The sequence below is a fragment of the Calliphora vicina genome, chromosome 5, assembly GCF_958450345.1.
Source record: "Calliphora vicina chromosome 5, idCalVici1.1, whole genome shotgun sequence".
Classification (NCBI taxonomy): Eukaryota; Metazoa; Arthropoda; class Insecta; order Diptera; family Calliphoridae; genus Calliphora; species Calliphora vicina.
Window position 1 is genome coordinate 60374412 of NC_088784.1, and position 16537 is coordinate 60390948.

Sequence of the window (16537 nt, forward strand, 5' to 3'; positions counted from 1 at the left end):
GTGTTTGTTGCTTTGTTTCCCAGCGGGAAAAAATTATAGGACTTCAGTTTGTAGGCCTTCTAAAATGCATACTTACACATTCTAAAAGATCCGATACTCATTCCACACTGCCTGCTCTTAGAAGGTGTTCAAGAAGGCCTATGAATCCCCTTCTAATAACAAGTGGTTAAATAAAAATAGTCTCCATGAAAAAATAAAATACTCTGCATCTCTTTGATTAACTCTCTTTACAAAATTTACAACAATAAATTGCTTGATGTGGCTTCTTATTTATTTTTGTTGTTTTTTAAGTAAGTACGTAATCAGAAATTATCATGTTTCAAAAAATTAAACAAACAACTTCATTATAATTCTTATTTTTATTTTAGATATTCTAATAAGACTTTAAATTGGTCTTCCATGGTAGACGTTCTATAAAACTTGAAAATGCACGACTTTTCATAGGCCGTCCTTTGATGCCTTATTCTACTGCTTTTTTTCTCTTTTAGGCACTTTATTATGCCTTCTCATGTAGCCCTTCCATAAGACTTTGCAGGCTTTGCAGTAGTCCTACCTTTCTAGGCATTCCATATGACATTCCTCTACAGGCCTTTCATTAGATCAGTAATAACAGGTATTTGTACAGGCAAAAGACCATATAGCAGCCCTGCATATAGCCTTTCCAAAGCAGACCTTCTAATAGCTCTTCCCAATTAGGCCTTCTAGAAGCCCTTGCAAAGTAGGCCTTCTCTCAGCCCTCTAACAGCAGCGAGTGTGCAAGGCCTTGGTTCGCAATGACACGCCGTGTAAAATTGAAATGATTATGCAATGCGGCTAGAAGTCCTTGTGTCTGCAAAAGAAGGCCTTTAAGAAGGCCTCTTTACTGCATCTTTTTCCCGCTGGGTTTCATCTCAGAGAACAAAATTAAATCAGTTGTGGTGTTGTTGTTTTTATTCTCCGCTGTTTTACCAACACAACCAAAGCTTTGATGGTATGTGTTTGAGCCCCACTGATTTACAGTGATCAAAGGAGTCTTTAGTTATTCGTTGAATTTCAGAAACAATAACATTTTTGTAGTCATTACACATGAGACAAAAAAAATAAAGTAGAAATACCTGGAAAGTAATACTATTTTTCTGATAGGCTTTAGCGAGTAAAATAAGAATATGTTTTTCAAATTTGCAAAACACCTCCAAAATCTTGAGTTACGGGTAAAAAACCGGGTTTTCATACCTTTCAGCAGCACCTTCCAGAAAAATTGTATCACTTTCCAGGTATTATTTTTTGTCGCATAGTGTTATTACTTATTTAAATTTGGATTTATGTTGCATGTTAAGCAATTTAATAAATTTAAATATATTGTATGTACATTTATTCGTTTTATTCGATAATTCTACATAAAATTTTTCGAATTATTCGTTATTCGAAAATGGTAATTTTAAAATTGTTCGAATAATTATTCGTAAGAAATTATTCGATTAATCGAACGATCATTACTCGAATGAATACCGTACTACTTAGTATCGATATAATCGAATCAATCCATTGGCAACAAATCACTTAAATTATACTCCAACTTTAAGAAGAAAACTTATGAAAAATTCCTTATTCGGTCAAAATTCAATCATTTTATTTAAAGATTTAACAGAATAACCCCAATTTTCTCAATCTCTTGTTATTTTTTATCGTGACAATAAACTGACAGTTCTCATACAAAAAACTGTTAATTGGAGGTTTATCGTTACAAAACCGTCAACCGTCGAAAATCGTTCTCACTGGGATATCTTACCAATGTTTCAAGTAAAAGCTAAATTTCCTTTATTAAAGTAATTAATTTATTTTTTATAAAATTTCTTCATATTTTTTAATTTACAATTTACGAGCTGTTGAATAATTTATACTAACATTTATAATTAATTTACTCATTACACAAAATTTTAGCTAACACTTAAATTTGTATATATAAGAAGGAATACACTTACTCTTAACAATATAGTAATCTATGAGAAATCTAATTTCCAACTGCGTTCAATTAATTTTGGCTTTGAACAACTTTGTTGGGATCGTGACGTATAACAACATCTACAATACTCATGTTGGGAGTCAGGAAATTGATCAGACGATCAGCTCCTTGGCGAGGCAAACGATCGAAGGGATAACCCATGGGACGACGATCGGGATAAAGGCGATCGCGAACACCGCAGTATGAAGCAGCATCAGTGCAAGCACCAACCAGTTGTTGATCAACCTTTAAAGAAGAACAATTAAAGTTGAATGAACTATGATTTGTAGATATTTAATATACTTACACGATCATCTTCATAGTTGGACACCATAACAAACAATTCACAGCGCAATCCTTCGGGAAGACCCTTGGGTATTAACATGTGTTGGGGCCAACCACAACCACAGAAATTGAATTCCAACTCTTCGGGAGCACCAGCATTAGGACGATTCGCATCCAAGTTACGGAAAGTACGTTCGAATGGTATGGTAACACTGGAATCAGTAGAGCGACGACGAATGGTATTTTGACCAGGATTCACTTAACAGAATGAAAATATTTCCTGTAATAATATAAAATTATTTTTTAGTGTTTCTACTTACACGCTACAACAAATTTATCCAATTCGACCATCAACAAACGTTGAACTCTCAGCAACATCTGCTGTCCTCTCTCGTCGGTCTTGGGTCCCAAAAATATACGTACTGTACCGAAACGTTGAGCTCCACTGTCGTTATTCACATTGATGGTATATGTAAAGGCAGCATGTTGCAAATGAGTAAAACGTGCAAAGACATTGCCTCTAGGTACGAAATCTATGCCTCTAGATAGATCCATATCAGATTGTTGCCAAAATGTGGATAAAATATTTGGACGGCCACCATCGGCTACCACCTGAACACCGGAAATAGTTACATCATCAAATTGCAGTTGTGGCAGATTATATGAAGGCAAGCGAATTTTGTGTTCTTGGAATATCTCATCGACATAAGCATGCCATTTGTAGAAAACAGGATCACGCATAGCAGTAGCTGCATCACCCATTACTCCAAATGATTCTAAGTGACGATGATCAGGATCGTGGGCATACGAAATGAATACATGACCCATGTTGTGTAGGTCACCATACAATGACCTATTTGGAGAGACAATTGAAGATTCCATAATATTACCCAAAATATCAATACCACGTTGTTCGTCCAAATTAATACGATTACCACTTTCATCGACAACAAAACCTTGATTTATGGCATCGTAAATGCGAGAACGCCATCTTTCCATATCAGAAACATCCAATTTAATTTGATCCAATTCACGGTCCAAATCGGAAATAGTGGTGTTTTCGAAACGTGGTGGCCAGGCACGACTGGCAACGAGGGAATCCATTTTTGGGAAATAACCCTCAGCAATGGGTTCGCGGAAATTATTGTATCTGGCAACACGAGCCAAATTGTTACTGAAACGCTCCATATTGTAACGAGCCACAATCTGCTGATGCATATAGTAAAATAATTCTCCACGACGATCCTTATTAACAATTGAACGATCACCAGCTTCGAAAGGATACACCAAATGCCAATGCCAGTGATGTAAATTGATACCCAAGTCTTCACGGAAATACCACAAGCGGTGCTCCGGCACCAAGTCAGAGGCAGTGTAGTCTCTAGGTATCACAATTGGCATACGAGAACCTTTCGAAACAACAGTGGCTTCTTCTCTCACTTGTCGGAATACTGTGGAGTCTACAAACTTTTCGGGAAAATTTTGAGCTAATGATGGCAAATCCAAAGTCTTGGTATCAGGACGATGTAACAAAGCCACTGAGAGGGCATAATTGAAAAGGAAAGGATTTAGGCGATCTCGAGCATAAACAGCAACACTTTGCAAATCATCGATTGAACGTAAACCCATAAAAATGTCAATCAAACGTCCAGCAATTCGTCTGTGGCGTGGAATGAACAACGAAAATTGTTGCTGACGACCCAAGGACATGGGTATGCGTAAGTCAGGTACAGAAATATCACGTACGGGAATTCGTTTCTCGACTTTTTGTCCAAAACGGCTTTGCACCTCATTAGCCATGTATTGATAACGATCGGTAAAAAACTTTTCTGGTATATCAAAGACAGTAATGTTTTCATCCTTTTCCATGAACACAGGTTCATTGGGACGCTCAAACAATAGCAATAAATTTTTTCTGTCAGCCATTATGATAGTTTGCGATAGTTTCGGTTTTTTAAAAGTTATGTGTTTTTTTGATGCCTCAAATTGAAGACTTACAACCGTTTGTGAATTTCTTTGCAATCTCTTTACGGTGGCTTCCGTATTGGCACTAATGGCTGTGTATTGTTTGGGTGTCTTTTTATAATTGTCATGCTTGATGACAGTAGTTTTAATATTCTGCCTGTGGTTTTGTTTTTTATTAATTTTTGTGGTTTTTGCACTATAAGCGGTATTTCAGTTTTGCATAAAAATTAACATAATTTCTGTAGTTCTGCTGATAAGAGATAACAAATTTGTGTATGTAATTTTGGGTACGGCTTCATTGATAATAGTAGAATTTTGGAAGGGAATTGTATTACTTTTTATGATATTATGGTTTTATAGATGGAATATTTCTTTATGGATTTAAATTACTAGAGATACAGGGAAAGTATTGCTTATGGGGACTTGTTATGTGGGAAAATGATACCTCTCTACTACTACTTTTGCATTTGTGATCTTACAATGCCTTGTAATTATCAAAATAAATTAGTCTCCCTTATTGTTTTTAAAATTTTTTATGAATTTTAAAATTAAAGAAAAAGATCTTAAATTGATTAAATATCTTTGTTTTATTGTCAAAAACATAAATTTAAAAAAAAAGTTAACTATTAGTTCATTAGACCGGGGTCACCATTTATGAAAATAAAATTTGCGTCACCACTGGCGAATTAAGTATAACTGTCATTATTATTAAAGTACCATTTTGTAGGTGGCTAATTTTATGTTTCAGGTTTCATTAATTTAGAAATTTCAATGGTCAGATACCTTAACGTCTTGGTAATCATTTAATTTAAGACTAAGTATGAGAGTATTTACACTGAGGAAAAAACGACGTTGCAAAATCGACAACGGTTGGTGTCATTTTGACACCATACGGTGTCACTTTTTTTTACACCGTACGTTTACAATTTGTAAACAAACGGTTCGAATCGACAACGCAATGTTATTATATTAAACACCGACGCATTTCAACATGAGTTGCTATGCTTTGTTTTTATAAGTGAGTTTTTATTTTATTAAATTAAAGTATATAAATGGTTTAAAAACCAAAATATAAAAGAAAGCGTAATTGTGTTTAATAGCGAATTTGTGTTGATGCAGATGAAGATCCATGCAGTGAGAACATCACCAAATTCAGTGACGACATACAACTCCTAAAAATCCTGGAAACAATAAATAATCCTTCAGTTTTTGTACACTAAAAATGTAAGTGGAGCTATATGTATATATAATTAACAGAGATGTAGAATATAATCAGTATGTATTTTATTTTTTAGAAAGAGAACATAAGGGAAGCAGTGCCACCATTAGAGATGCTATTTGAAATTTCACATACAGAAACTCTGACAATTGACACCAATGTTTTGCCACATTTAAGCATAAAATCTTTTATAAGTATGTATGTACATTAGGGATATAACTATTGTCAATTTTTGCAAATATGCAAATTTGCAAATTGACAACCAGAGTTTTTACACAAAAATTAAAATAAAAAATGGCCGGGCATTGTCTGGACTTTTTTTACTTAAATATAAGCTGATATCCTATACTATTCTAAAATCTATAAAACTAATTTCAACTATTACTAACTTAATACTTGTGGCCCATTAAATTCGGAGTTAGAGGGTGTCAAAATTTGACATTTTGGTCAAGCAGGTGTTTTTTCTTATCCATGTAACTTATTAGCTATTGTTCCTAGCAAAATGTGTCCCAAATAGTTTAGATAGCTCTTTCTTCAATCTTTCGAAAAAAATATTTAAAAAAAATAATAAATTTTTAATATTTTTTTTTTCCGAAATCAAAAACTTTTTTGACTTTTTTTTCAAAATGGGCCCTTTTTTTTCTTAAAATAAAGGTTTGATATTTTCCTTGAACACCTATTTGGTCGCTTAGTGGGATATCAAAATAAATATTTTGTAACTCAAAACATACACCCAGCGAAAAAATTAACACATCCGTGTACGATTTGACACCATTCGGTGTCAATAGTGTATCAACCCCGTATGTGTACAAATTGTACACGAACGGTGTCAATTTGACAACGAAAATATGTCACCATTCCGTTGCAGAATTGACACCATCCGTTGTCGAATTTCGTTCGTGTACGATTTTATAACAGACCGTTGATAATTTGTCACCGTTCGTGGACGATTTGACCTCAGACCGTTGTCAATTTAATACCGCACCGTTGTCAATTTGACACCATACGTTGTCGATTTGATACCGTTCGTGTACGATTTGGTAATTAAAATAAATAATAATTTCTTTATTTTTAAATACAATAAGAATAAATACTTATAAATACATTATTGATGTCAATTGTCGGAGTTCCTGTATGTGAAATTTCAAATAGCATTCCCTAATAGTGGCAATAAATGTCCTTATGTCCTCTTTCTAAAAAATAAAAAAATACTTACATATGTTCTACATCGCTGTTAATTTTATATAAATATAGCTCTACTTACCTTTTTAATGTAGAAAAACTGAAGGATTATTTATTGTTTCCAGGATTTTTTGTTGTTGTATGTCGTCACTTAATTTGGTGATATTCTCACTCCATGGATCTTCATCTGCATCAACACAAATTCGCTATTAAACACAATTACGGTTTCTTTTATATTTTGGTTTTTAAACCATTTATTTACTTCACTTTTATCAACATATTTATTAAAATTTTTTAATGTAAATAAAATTAAAACTCACTTATAAAAACAAAGCAGAGCAACTCACTTTGAAATGCGTCTGCGTTTAATTTAATAACATTGCGTTGTCGATTCGTACCCGTTTGCTTACAAATTGTAAACTTACGGTGTCAAAAAAATGTGACACCGTATGGTGTCAAAATGACACCGACCGTTGTCGATTTTGCAACGTCATTTTTCCCTCAGTGTACAATTTTTGACTTTTTTCGCGAAATCAAAAACTTTGTTGACTTTTTTTTGTTTTTCAAAAGGGACCCTTTTTTATTTTTTTTTAGCTCAAACAAAAGCGTAGATATTTTCCTTGAAGACCCTTTTTGTCGCTTAGTAGGATGCGAGTGGGATATGTATCAAAATAAATATTTTTTAACTCAAGACAATTTTTGTCTTTTTTTTGCAAATTCGAATGTTTTATCAAAATGGGCCCTTTCAGACTATATTTAAAATTACCTGGACTATAATATTCTGAACAGATTTAACTTAACATTAATAAGAGTAAGGAAATTCGCCAAAATATGGCCAAAAAATTAGTTTTTCTCGAAAAACGCAAAATTTATATCGCAGGTACGGAAAAACTATAGGAGGTATTGACATAATTTTTTCACATTTTTATTCCCTAATTTGTTGTAAATAAATCCCCATGTGATGACCAAAAAATTCTGAAATTTGTTTAACAAAATTTTTAAAAATTAGAAATTGTAGTTTTGAGACTGCCGTTAAAAAAATATTTTTTTTTGGTTATACCTGCGAATAGGTTAACTGTATCCCATGAAGATAAAAACTCATATACAAGTAAATATGGATATATTTTAAGTAAGAATGGACTTTTGTTTTAATATTTCTCAAAATATGTTAATTTTGTTCCTACATTTCTTACAATTCACGTTAATGGCCTGGCGATTTTTTAACAGCTTTAACATTTTTTAACCAATTTTTGTGTTTTATATCTTATTAGAACGACAATTACGTACACATATCGATTCTTTTAAATTAAATTGCAAAAGTAATTATTTAATGGCAAATTTTTTACAAAAACTGAAAGAATTGCATTTTTTCCCCTTGTAAATGCACCACAAAACTTAATCGCAAGTCGGCACGGGTTGCAATCATGATAGAAAGACAAAATTTCATATTTAATTATAGTTTTATATATATAAAAAAATAGAGGGTATGCGTTCCAAAATTCCAAAAAAAAATTGTTGGGGCTCTTTAATGTATATATTTATATATTTTATAAAAAAATTTATATTTTACCAATAAATACTGATATATACATCAGCAAAACTACAAAAATTATGTTATTTGACAAAAAACATAAAAACAAAATGATATCAATGATATGAAACACCAAAAACTATTAAAATATATTTACTGTGCAACCGCAAACTAACACAAATTGCAACTTTTCGCTCAAGTGTGCGAAATTTAAAATTTGCATTTATAAGTCGAGTTTGAATATAAATAGTCAAACAAATTCTACAATAATCATCAGTTCCAAAAGTGGAACAATCCAAGTAAGAACGATTAAAATTCGTGGGAATAATCCAATAGTTTTCATTTCAAAACAACTACGAACTAAACTGTTAAAATGGCTGACAAATATGATCCTCTGCTGTTGTTCGAGCGTCCCAATGAACCCGTGTTCATGGAAAAAGGCAAAACTGTCACGATTTTCGATATACCAGACAAATTTTTGACCGACCGTTATCGTCCCATTGGCACTGAAGTCCACAGTCGTTTTGGTGAAAAGGCTGAGAAACGCATTCCAGTACGTGATGTTTCTCTACCTGATTTCATTGTTTGTTCCCCGCCACAGACGTATTGCTGGACGTTTGATTGACATTTTTATGGGTTTACGTTCAATTGATGATTTGCAAAGTCTTGCTGTTTATGCTCGAGATCGCCTAAATCCTTTCCTTTTCAGTGGCTTTGTTACATCGTCCTGATACCAAGAATTTGGATTTGCCATCATTTGCTCAAAATTTCCCCGAAAAGTTTGTAGACTCCACAGTATTCCGTCAAGTGAGAGAAGAAGCTACAGTTGTTTCGGAGGGTTCTCGTATGCCAATTGTGGTGCCTAGAGACTACACTGCTTCTGACTTGGATCCGGAACATCGCTTGTGGTATTTCCGTGAAGATTTGGGTATCAATTTACATCATTGGCATTGGCATTTGGTGTATCCTTTTGAAGCTGGTGACCGCACAATTGTAAATAAGGACCGTCGTGGTGAATTATTTTACTATATGCATCATCAGGTTGTGGCTCGTTATAATATGGAACGTTTCAGTAACAATTTGGCTCGTGTTGCCAGATTCAACAATTTCCGTCAACCCATTCCAGAAGGTTATTTCCCAAAAATGGATTCCTTAGTAGCTAGTCGCGCTTGGCCACCACGTTTCGACAACACCGCTATTTCTGACTTGAATCGCGAGTTAGATCAAATTAATTTGGATGTCGCTGATATGGAAAGATGGCGTGATCGTATCTTCGAAGCTATTCATCAAGGTTTCGTAGTAGATGAATGTGGTAATCGCATTAATTTGGACGAACAACGCGGTATAGATATTTTGGGTAATATTATGGAATCATCAATCGTATCTCCCAATCGTTCATTATATGGAGATCTCCACAACCTGTTTTCTACAAATGGCATGCTTATGTTGATGACGTGTTCCAAGAACATAAAATTCGCTTACCTTCGTATACTATTCCGCAATTACAATATGATGGTGTTACTATTTCTGGTATTCAGGTGGCTGCCGATGGTGGTCGTCCAAATGTAATGTCCACATTCTGGCAACAATCTGATGTTGATCTATCCAGAGGCATGGATTTCGTACCCAGAGGCAATGTCTTTGCTCGTTTCACACACTTGCAACATGTTCCCTTCACTTATACTATCAATGTAAATAACGCGAGTGGAGCTCAACGTTTCAGTACAGTACGTATATTCTTGGGACCCAAGGCCGACGAGAGAGGACAGCAGATGATGTTGAGAGATCAACGTTTGTTGATGGTAGAACTGGATAAATTTGTTGTAGCTTGTAAGTTTATCATTAAATATGTTTGTTGATCTTCTTAACTCGTATAAAATTAAATATTTCTTTTTAGTAAATCCTGGACAAAATACCATTCGTTGTCGTTCCTCGGAATCTAGTGTTACCATTCCCTTCGAGCGTACATTCCGTAATTTGGATGCTAATCGCCCTGCTGCTGGTTCTGCCGAAGAATTGGAATTCAATTTCTGTGGTTGTGGTTGGCCACAGCACATGTTGATTCCTAAGGGTCTTCCCGAAGGACTACGCTGTGAGCTATTCGTTATGATCTCCAATTATGAAGATGATCGTGTTAGTATTCTAAAAATACAATTTATAAATATAGTTTTAACGTTTTACATAACACATATTGTTTTAAGGTTGACCAACAATTGGTGGGTGCTTGTAGTGATGCTGCTTCCTATTGTGGTGTTCGTGATCGTCTGTATCCTGATCGTCGTCCCATGATCGTATGAGCATGGTTGATGTTGTAATTCAGCATGATCCCAACAGAGTTGTACAACGTCAAAATTAAATGTTTTGTTGGATATGTGGACCTTGTATTTTGACTATATGGATTTTGTTGTGGACTATTTGTGAGGATTTTTTGTAATATAACTAATATATTTTTTAATATAAATGAATTTGAGACATTGGAGATAGTATATACCTATAATTCTTATTAAAAATGTGGTTTTTAATTAAAAAATTAATTCTAAAATCTCTTGCTTTATATACAGCTGCGGTCAAAATAATAGCACCACGACATTCATATTGTTTTATAGTAATATTACGTAAAAACTGTTAAATTAATTTTTGTTGTTTTTGTATAAATTTATGCTTAATTCAATGAACTTTCCAACCTTAAAAATAGTTTTGAAAATTAGATGCAAATTTTAAAGAAAAACTTCATAATATATAAATACCTAAGAAATTCAGACTCAAAAAAATAGCACCAAGATAGAAATCGATTAAAATAAACAAAAATTAACCAGGACAAAAAAAAATTTAGTAACAATTATTATGGTTTGTAACGTTCTTAACACGTTATTATTAAAAGTAAAATATTGTTGTCTTTTGTTTTCGTATTTTTTGGCAAAAAAGAGACCGACCACCTCCTACATATAAAGATTCTTAAATTTTAAACATTTTTTATCGAACTTGTATGCCAAATATATTTTATAATTCCCCAAAATAAATTCTTAAATATTGTTGCTTTCCCTTTACCCTTTTTGTGACTTTTAGCCATCTATTTTTAATAAAATTGTGTTTGGGGATATCGCATCCTGTACCACGACATTGACCTTTTAGCTTGAAACCCAAATTTATATCTGTTTATCATTCCATAGATCATTCCTATGGTCATAATTTCATTGATTTAAATCTGAGTATGATTTCATCAAGCATTTGATCATATGATTGAATTATTTATTCCACATATTCAATATATTCTTCGAATGTTATAATAGAAAAACAGCAATCAAAATACAATTTTAAAATCTGTGTGTTTGTAAGATAAGATGAATATATTATCTTAAATTTTGGTTGAAATTGGATTCCGAGGACTTTCTATAGAAGTCTGATGTCAAACAATATAATTTGTTTAATTATTTGACCAAAAAGAGTTTTGGTACTTGAATGTTGAAAAATGGTAATGTGACTTCGGAAATTTTACCTTTAATTGAGGATATTATATTGTTATTGGTGAAACTTTTCTATAATTTGCAACACTAGTCGTCAGTTTTGACCACCGTGCAGAACATAAATGCCTGATTTTCGAAACGGTGGGCCAAGAGTGTTTTGATTAAAAGCGATAAGCGGTTGCGCAACCTAAAATTTATATTTTTATTTCAACGCAATGTTTTTTTAAAACCATTTCTAAATATCTATAAATATTCTCATTTTCTCCATACATATCTGGTTATCGTTTTTCATAACGAAAAACCTCCAATTAATATATTTTTGTATTAGAACTCTCAGTTTATCGTTACGATAAAAAATAACCAGAGATTGAGAAAATGGGGGTTAGTGACAAATTTAATCAAATTCGTAGCATCTGATGTAAGTAAATACTGCTGAAAATTTCTACAATTTTCATCACAATTTTGTATAAGGAATTTATACTTTTTGAAAAGCTAACTCTACATAAAATATTTGCATTCTAAATAGAAAAATATTTTTAACTGTCAAAAGTTTAATTAGAGATGTTGTTTGTATTGATACCTTCTTCATAGAGAAAATGTAAAAATTAACCGATTTGGTTTATTTTTAGAAAGAAGATTCTTCTTCTTTATTTGCCAATCCGTGTTTGAATATTAGCGATCATACAATTATTATAAAGTAACAATATATTCTTAAATATTTTTGTTTTTTTTGTTGTCTGTTTTTGGCTGCTTTTTGGAAGACTTCTTTCGTCTTAGTGACCTGTCCATTCTTGAATGTTTTTTAACCATGTTATTTCTTTTCTTCCTCTCGGTCGTCTTCCTTCAATTATAGCTTGTAAAATGGTTTTGGGAATTATACATTTTCCATTTTACATTATGTGACCCAAATAAGATGTTTTTAGCGTTTTCATATTTACGTCCGACATTAATACGTATCAGCATTTCTTTATTCGAAACGCGGTCAGTCCATGATGTGCTTAATATTCGCCGGAAAATCCACATTTCAAACGAATTTAATCTCGAATTTAAAGTGATTCTCGAAATATTTTCTCCGAGTATAAATTAAATAAAAGAGGTGAAAATATACACCCTTGTCTTACTCCCTTTGAGATTGGAATATTGTCAGTAAGTTCACCATCAACATGAATGTTTGATATCTGTTTCCAATTATATCACTTTCTTCCAGTCCAATTGAGATTGAAATATCCATCAATTTGTTATGTTTAACCGTATCAAATGCATTCTCGTAGTCTAAAAAGCAGAGATATATATCCCTTTGAACCTCTAGACAATTTTGGATTAATACTTGCACATTCAGTAATGCCTCTCGTGTTCCCATGTCCTCCTTGAATCCAAATTGTGTCTTCCCCAAATATTCCTCACATATTGGGTATATTCGTCTATGTATAATTTATAACTTATTTTACTTGGGTATTGTAATAAACGTCAATTTAAACCAATCTTGGTACTGTCCTGCCTGTCTCATAGATTTGGTTGAACAAACTGAATAATAGTGGGTATTATTTCTATCTATTAGTTTAAGAACTTCGGCAGGTATTTGATCTGGGCGCATTGCCTTTTTGTCTTTCATCGATCTAATTGCCGATTCTAAATCGTCCTCTGTAATTGGCCTTTCTGTAAGATTGGTTTCTGCATCATTATTTAGAAGTTCTGCTCTTCCGTCGTTTGTGAATAGAGTTTTTATATATTCTATCCATAGGAGTTTCTTCTCTGCTATTTAGAATATGGCAGTTTGGTTCTTATTAAATATAAAGAAGATTAGGGAGTGTTATATTATTTATTTAATTAGAAACAGTATACATTCGAATCATTTGGTTATATTTCCTCTTCAGAACTCCAGAAACCTTGCTTGAGAATTTTCTATTTTTTAGTGGACTTGATACATTTCATACACAATTGTCTCTTTATTTTTATCCTTTTATATAATTAAAAGTTTCTATTGTGTCTAAAATTGCTCCTTTCGGTTTTTGTTGATCTGAGAGAAAACATGACGGTTGTAAAACAAAGTGTTATAACCCGCTTTTGGTTTCCTAAGTTAAGATCCATGTCTTACTGTTAGAATCTGGTTATCGAAACATGTGAGTAATAACTGTATTTGTGATCGAATGAAATAATAAACTATACGTATCGAAACTATAATAAAATGTACTAAATACCCCTAATTAATACGCCTAGTTATCGTATTAATAAAAATGTCATATATCATTATCAGTAAAACCAAATAAAATGCTGCATATAATTTCGCAACTCCACTTTATTGCAAATTCTGATTAACAATTGTACCAGTATTAAATTAAATATTATTTAATTGTTTATACAAATTTTGTCCAAAACTGTGTTAATTTTGACGTTGAACAACTCTGTTGGGATCGTGACGAATGACAACATCTACAACGCTCATGTTGGGTGTCAGGAAATTAACCAGACGATCAGCTCCTTGGCGTGGCAAACGATCGAAGGGATAACCCATGGGACGACGATCAGGATAGAGGCGATCACGAACACCACAGTAAGAAGCAGCATCACTGCATGCACCAACCAATTGTTGGTCAACCTTTAAATATAAACAATAGCAAACATATTTTATTTCAACGAAATCATTAAAAGAACATCTGCTAAATATAACTTACACGATCATCTTCATAGTTGGAAACCATGACAAACAGTTCACATTGCATACCCTCTGGAAGACCTTTAGGAATCAACATGTTTTCAGGCCAACCACAACCACAGAAATTGAATTCTAATTCATTGGCAGAACCAGCAGCTGGTCGCCCGGCTTCCAAATTACGGTAAGTGCGTTCGAATGGTATGGTAACACTAGATTCCGATGAACGACGACGAACAGTATTTTGACCAGGATTCACTAAAGAGATAAAATATATTTTATACCTCGCGCACAATATAATTACTTATTATTACAACTTACATGACACAATAAATTTATCCAATTCTACCATCAATAAACGTTGATCTCTCAACAACATCTGTTGACCTCTCTCATCGGTCTTGGGTGCCAAGAATATACGTACTGTACCGAAACGTTGGGCACGACTATTGTTATTCACATTGATGGTATAGGTGAAGGGAGTGTGTTGCAAGTGAGTGAAACGAGCAAAGACATTGCCTCTGGGTACGAAGTCCATGCCTCGAGATAGATCAACATCAGATTCTTGGAAGAATGTGGATAAAACATTCGGACGACCACCGTCAGCAGCCACCTGAACACCGGAAATAGTTACACCATCATATTGCAATTGAGGCAATGAGTAGGGAGACAAACGTGTCTTGTGCTCTTGGAAGATGTCATCAATAAATGCATGCCATCTGTAGAAAACAGGATCACGCATAGCGGTGGCGGAGTCGCCCATAACACCAAACGACTCCAAATGGCGATGATCAGGATCATGGGAATATGAAATGAACACATGACCCATATTGTGAAGATCACCATACAATGATCGATTGGGAGAGATGATTGAGGATTCCATCATATTACCCAAAATATCAATACCACGTTGTTCATCCAGAACGATACGGTTGCCACTTTCATCAATAACGAAACCTTGATGTATGGCATCGAAAATGCGATCACGCCATCTTTCTATATCAGCAACGTCCAAGTTAATTTGATCCAATTCACGCTTCAAGTCAGAAATGACGGTGTTATCGAAGCGAGGTGGCCAGGCACGACTAGCAACGAGAGAGTCCATTTTGGGGAAATAACCCTCAGCAATGGGTTCCCGGAAATTATTAAATCGGGTAACACGAGCCAACTTGTTGCTGAAACGTTCCATATTGTAACGAGCAATGATCTGTTGGTGCATGTAAAAGAACAGTTCACCACGACGATCCTTGGCGACAATAGAACGATCGCCAGCTTCGAAAGGATATACCAAATGCCAATGCCAGTGATGTAGATTGATGCCCAAATCTTCACGGAAATACCACAAACGATGTTCAGGGTCCAAATCAGAAGCTGTATAGTCTCTAGGCACCACAATTGGCATACGTGACCCTTCTGCGACAACAGTAGCTTCTTCTCTCACCTGACGGAATACTTGAGAGTCGACATACTTTTCGGGGAAGTTTTGAGCAAATGAAGGCAAATCCATGCCCTTGGTGTCAGGACGATGTAACAAAGCCACTGAGAGGGCATAGTTGAAAAGGAAAGGATTGACACGATCACGTGCATAAACAGCAACACTTTGCAAGTCATCAATTGTGCGCAGACCCATGAAAATGTCAATAAGACGTCCGGCAATGCGTCTATGGCGTGGAACAAACAATGAGAATTGTTCATTACGACCCAATGACATGGGAATACGTAAATCAGGCAAAGCAATATCGCGTACTGGAATACGTTTCTCAGCCTTATCGCCGAAACGACTCTGCACTTCACTGCCAATAGGACGATAACGATCAGTTAAGAACTTATCGGGAACATCGAAGACGGTGCTGGTTTTACCCTTTTCCATGAACACAGGTTCATTGGGACGCTCGAACAAAAGTAAAAGATTTTGTTTGTCGGCCATTTTGTATCAGTATTTTATTTAATTTAAATAAAAAACGTTGAACTTTCTGTTTGTAAAATAGTTGTTGGTTCTTATTAAAATGCTATTTTAAAGCTCCTAACGATTTTAATTGGTTTGTTCCACTTTTGGAACTGATGATTTAAGTTGACATTTGCTTAGTATTTATACTAAATTATTCATAATTTTACGCATTATCTATAGTAAAACGCACAATTTACTTGCATTCGTATCTTTTTCTTGTGGTTTATGTTTTTTATCATATGACATTTTACTTAATGCAATAGTTTTGTTTAAACGATAAGAAGATATATATTTGTATGTGTTGTTTTAGGT

At 33.9% G+C, this 16537-nt stretch overlaps 2 protein-coding genes and 1 pseudogene across 2 annotated transcripts; 1 reads left to right on the forward strand and 2 right to left on the reverse strand.

Annotated features, from left to right (window-relative positions):
* Positions 1-1855: 1855 nt before the first annotated feature.
* LOC135960236 (phenoloxidase 2-like) lies at positions 1856-4303 on the reverse strand. The gene is made up of 3 exons (XM_065511478.1): positions 2587-4303; positions 2289-2524; positions 1856-2227 (listed from the first exon to the last, which is right to left on the reverse strand). The coding sequence occupies exons 1-3, from the start codon at positions 4190-4192 to the stop codon at positions 2012-2014; spliced, it is 2058 nt and encodes a 685-aa protein (XP_065367550.1). The 5' UTR covers positions 4193-4303; the 3' UTR covers positions 1856-2011.
* A 4154-nt stretch (positions 4304-8457) lies between these two features.
* LOC135961287 (phenoloxidase 2-like) lies at positions 8458-10460 on the forward strand (annotated as a pseudogene).
* A 3436-nt stretch (positions 10461-13896) lies between these two features.
* LOC135960305 (phenoloxidase 2-like) lies at positions 13897-16204 on the reverse strand. Its single transcript, XM_065511564.1, has 3 exons — positions 14599-16204; positions 14300-14535; positions 13897-14223 (listed from the first exon to the last, which is right to left on the reverse strand). The coding sequence occupies exons 1-3, from the start codon at positions 16202-16204 to the stop codon at positions 14008-14010; spliced, it is 2058 nt and encodes a 685-aa protein (XP_065367636.1). The 3' UTR covers positions 13897-14007.
* Positions 16205-16537: the final 333 nt, after the last annotated feature.

Excerpts from the sequence above, each read along its gene's own strand:
- LOC135960236 (XM_065511478.1), bottom strand. The coding sequence starts at position 4,192 with ATGGCTGACAGAAAAAATTTATTGCTATTGTTTGAGCGTCCCAATGAA. Across the intron at positions 2,525-2,586 it reads GGATAAATTTGTTGTAGCGT|TGAATCCTGGTCAAAATACC; the intron begins GTAAGTAGAAAC and ends CATTCTGTTAAG. Across the intron at positions 2,228-2,288 it reads CCAACTATGAAGATGATCGT|GTTGATCAACAACTGGTTGG; the intron begins GTAAGTATATTA and ends TCTTCTTTAAAG.
- LOC135960305 (XM_065511564.1), bottom strand. The coding sequence starts at position 16,204 with ATGGCCGACAAACAAAATCTTTTACTTTTGTTCGAGCGTCCCAATGAA. Across the intron at positions 14,536-14,598 it reads GGATAAATTTATTGTGTCAT|TGAATCCTGGTCAAAATACT; the intron begins GTAAGTTGTAAT and ends TTATCTCTTTAG. Across the intron at positions 14,224-14,299 it reads CCAACTATGAAGATGATCGT|GTTGACCAACAATTGGTTGG; the intron begins GTAAGTTATATT and ends TTATATTTAAAG.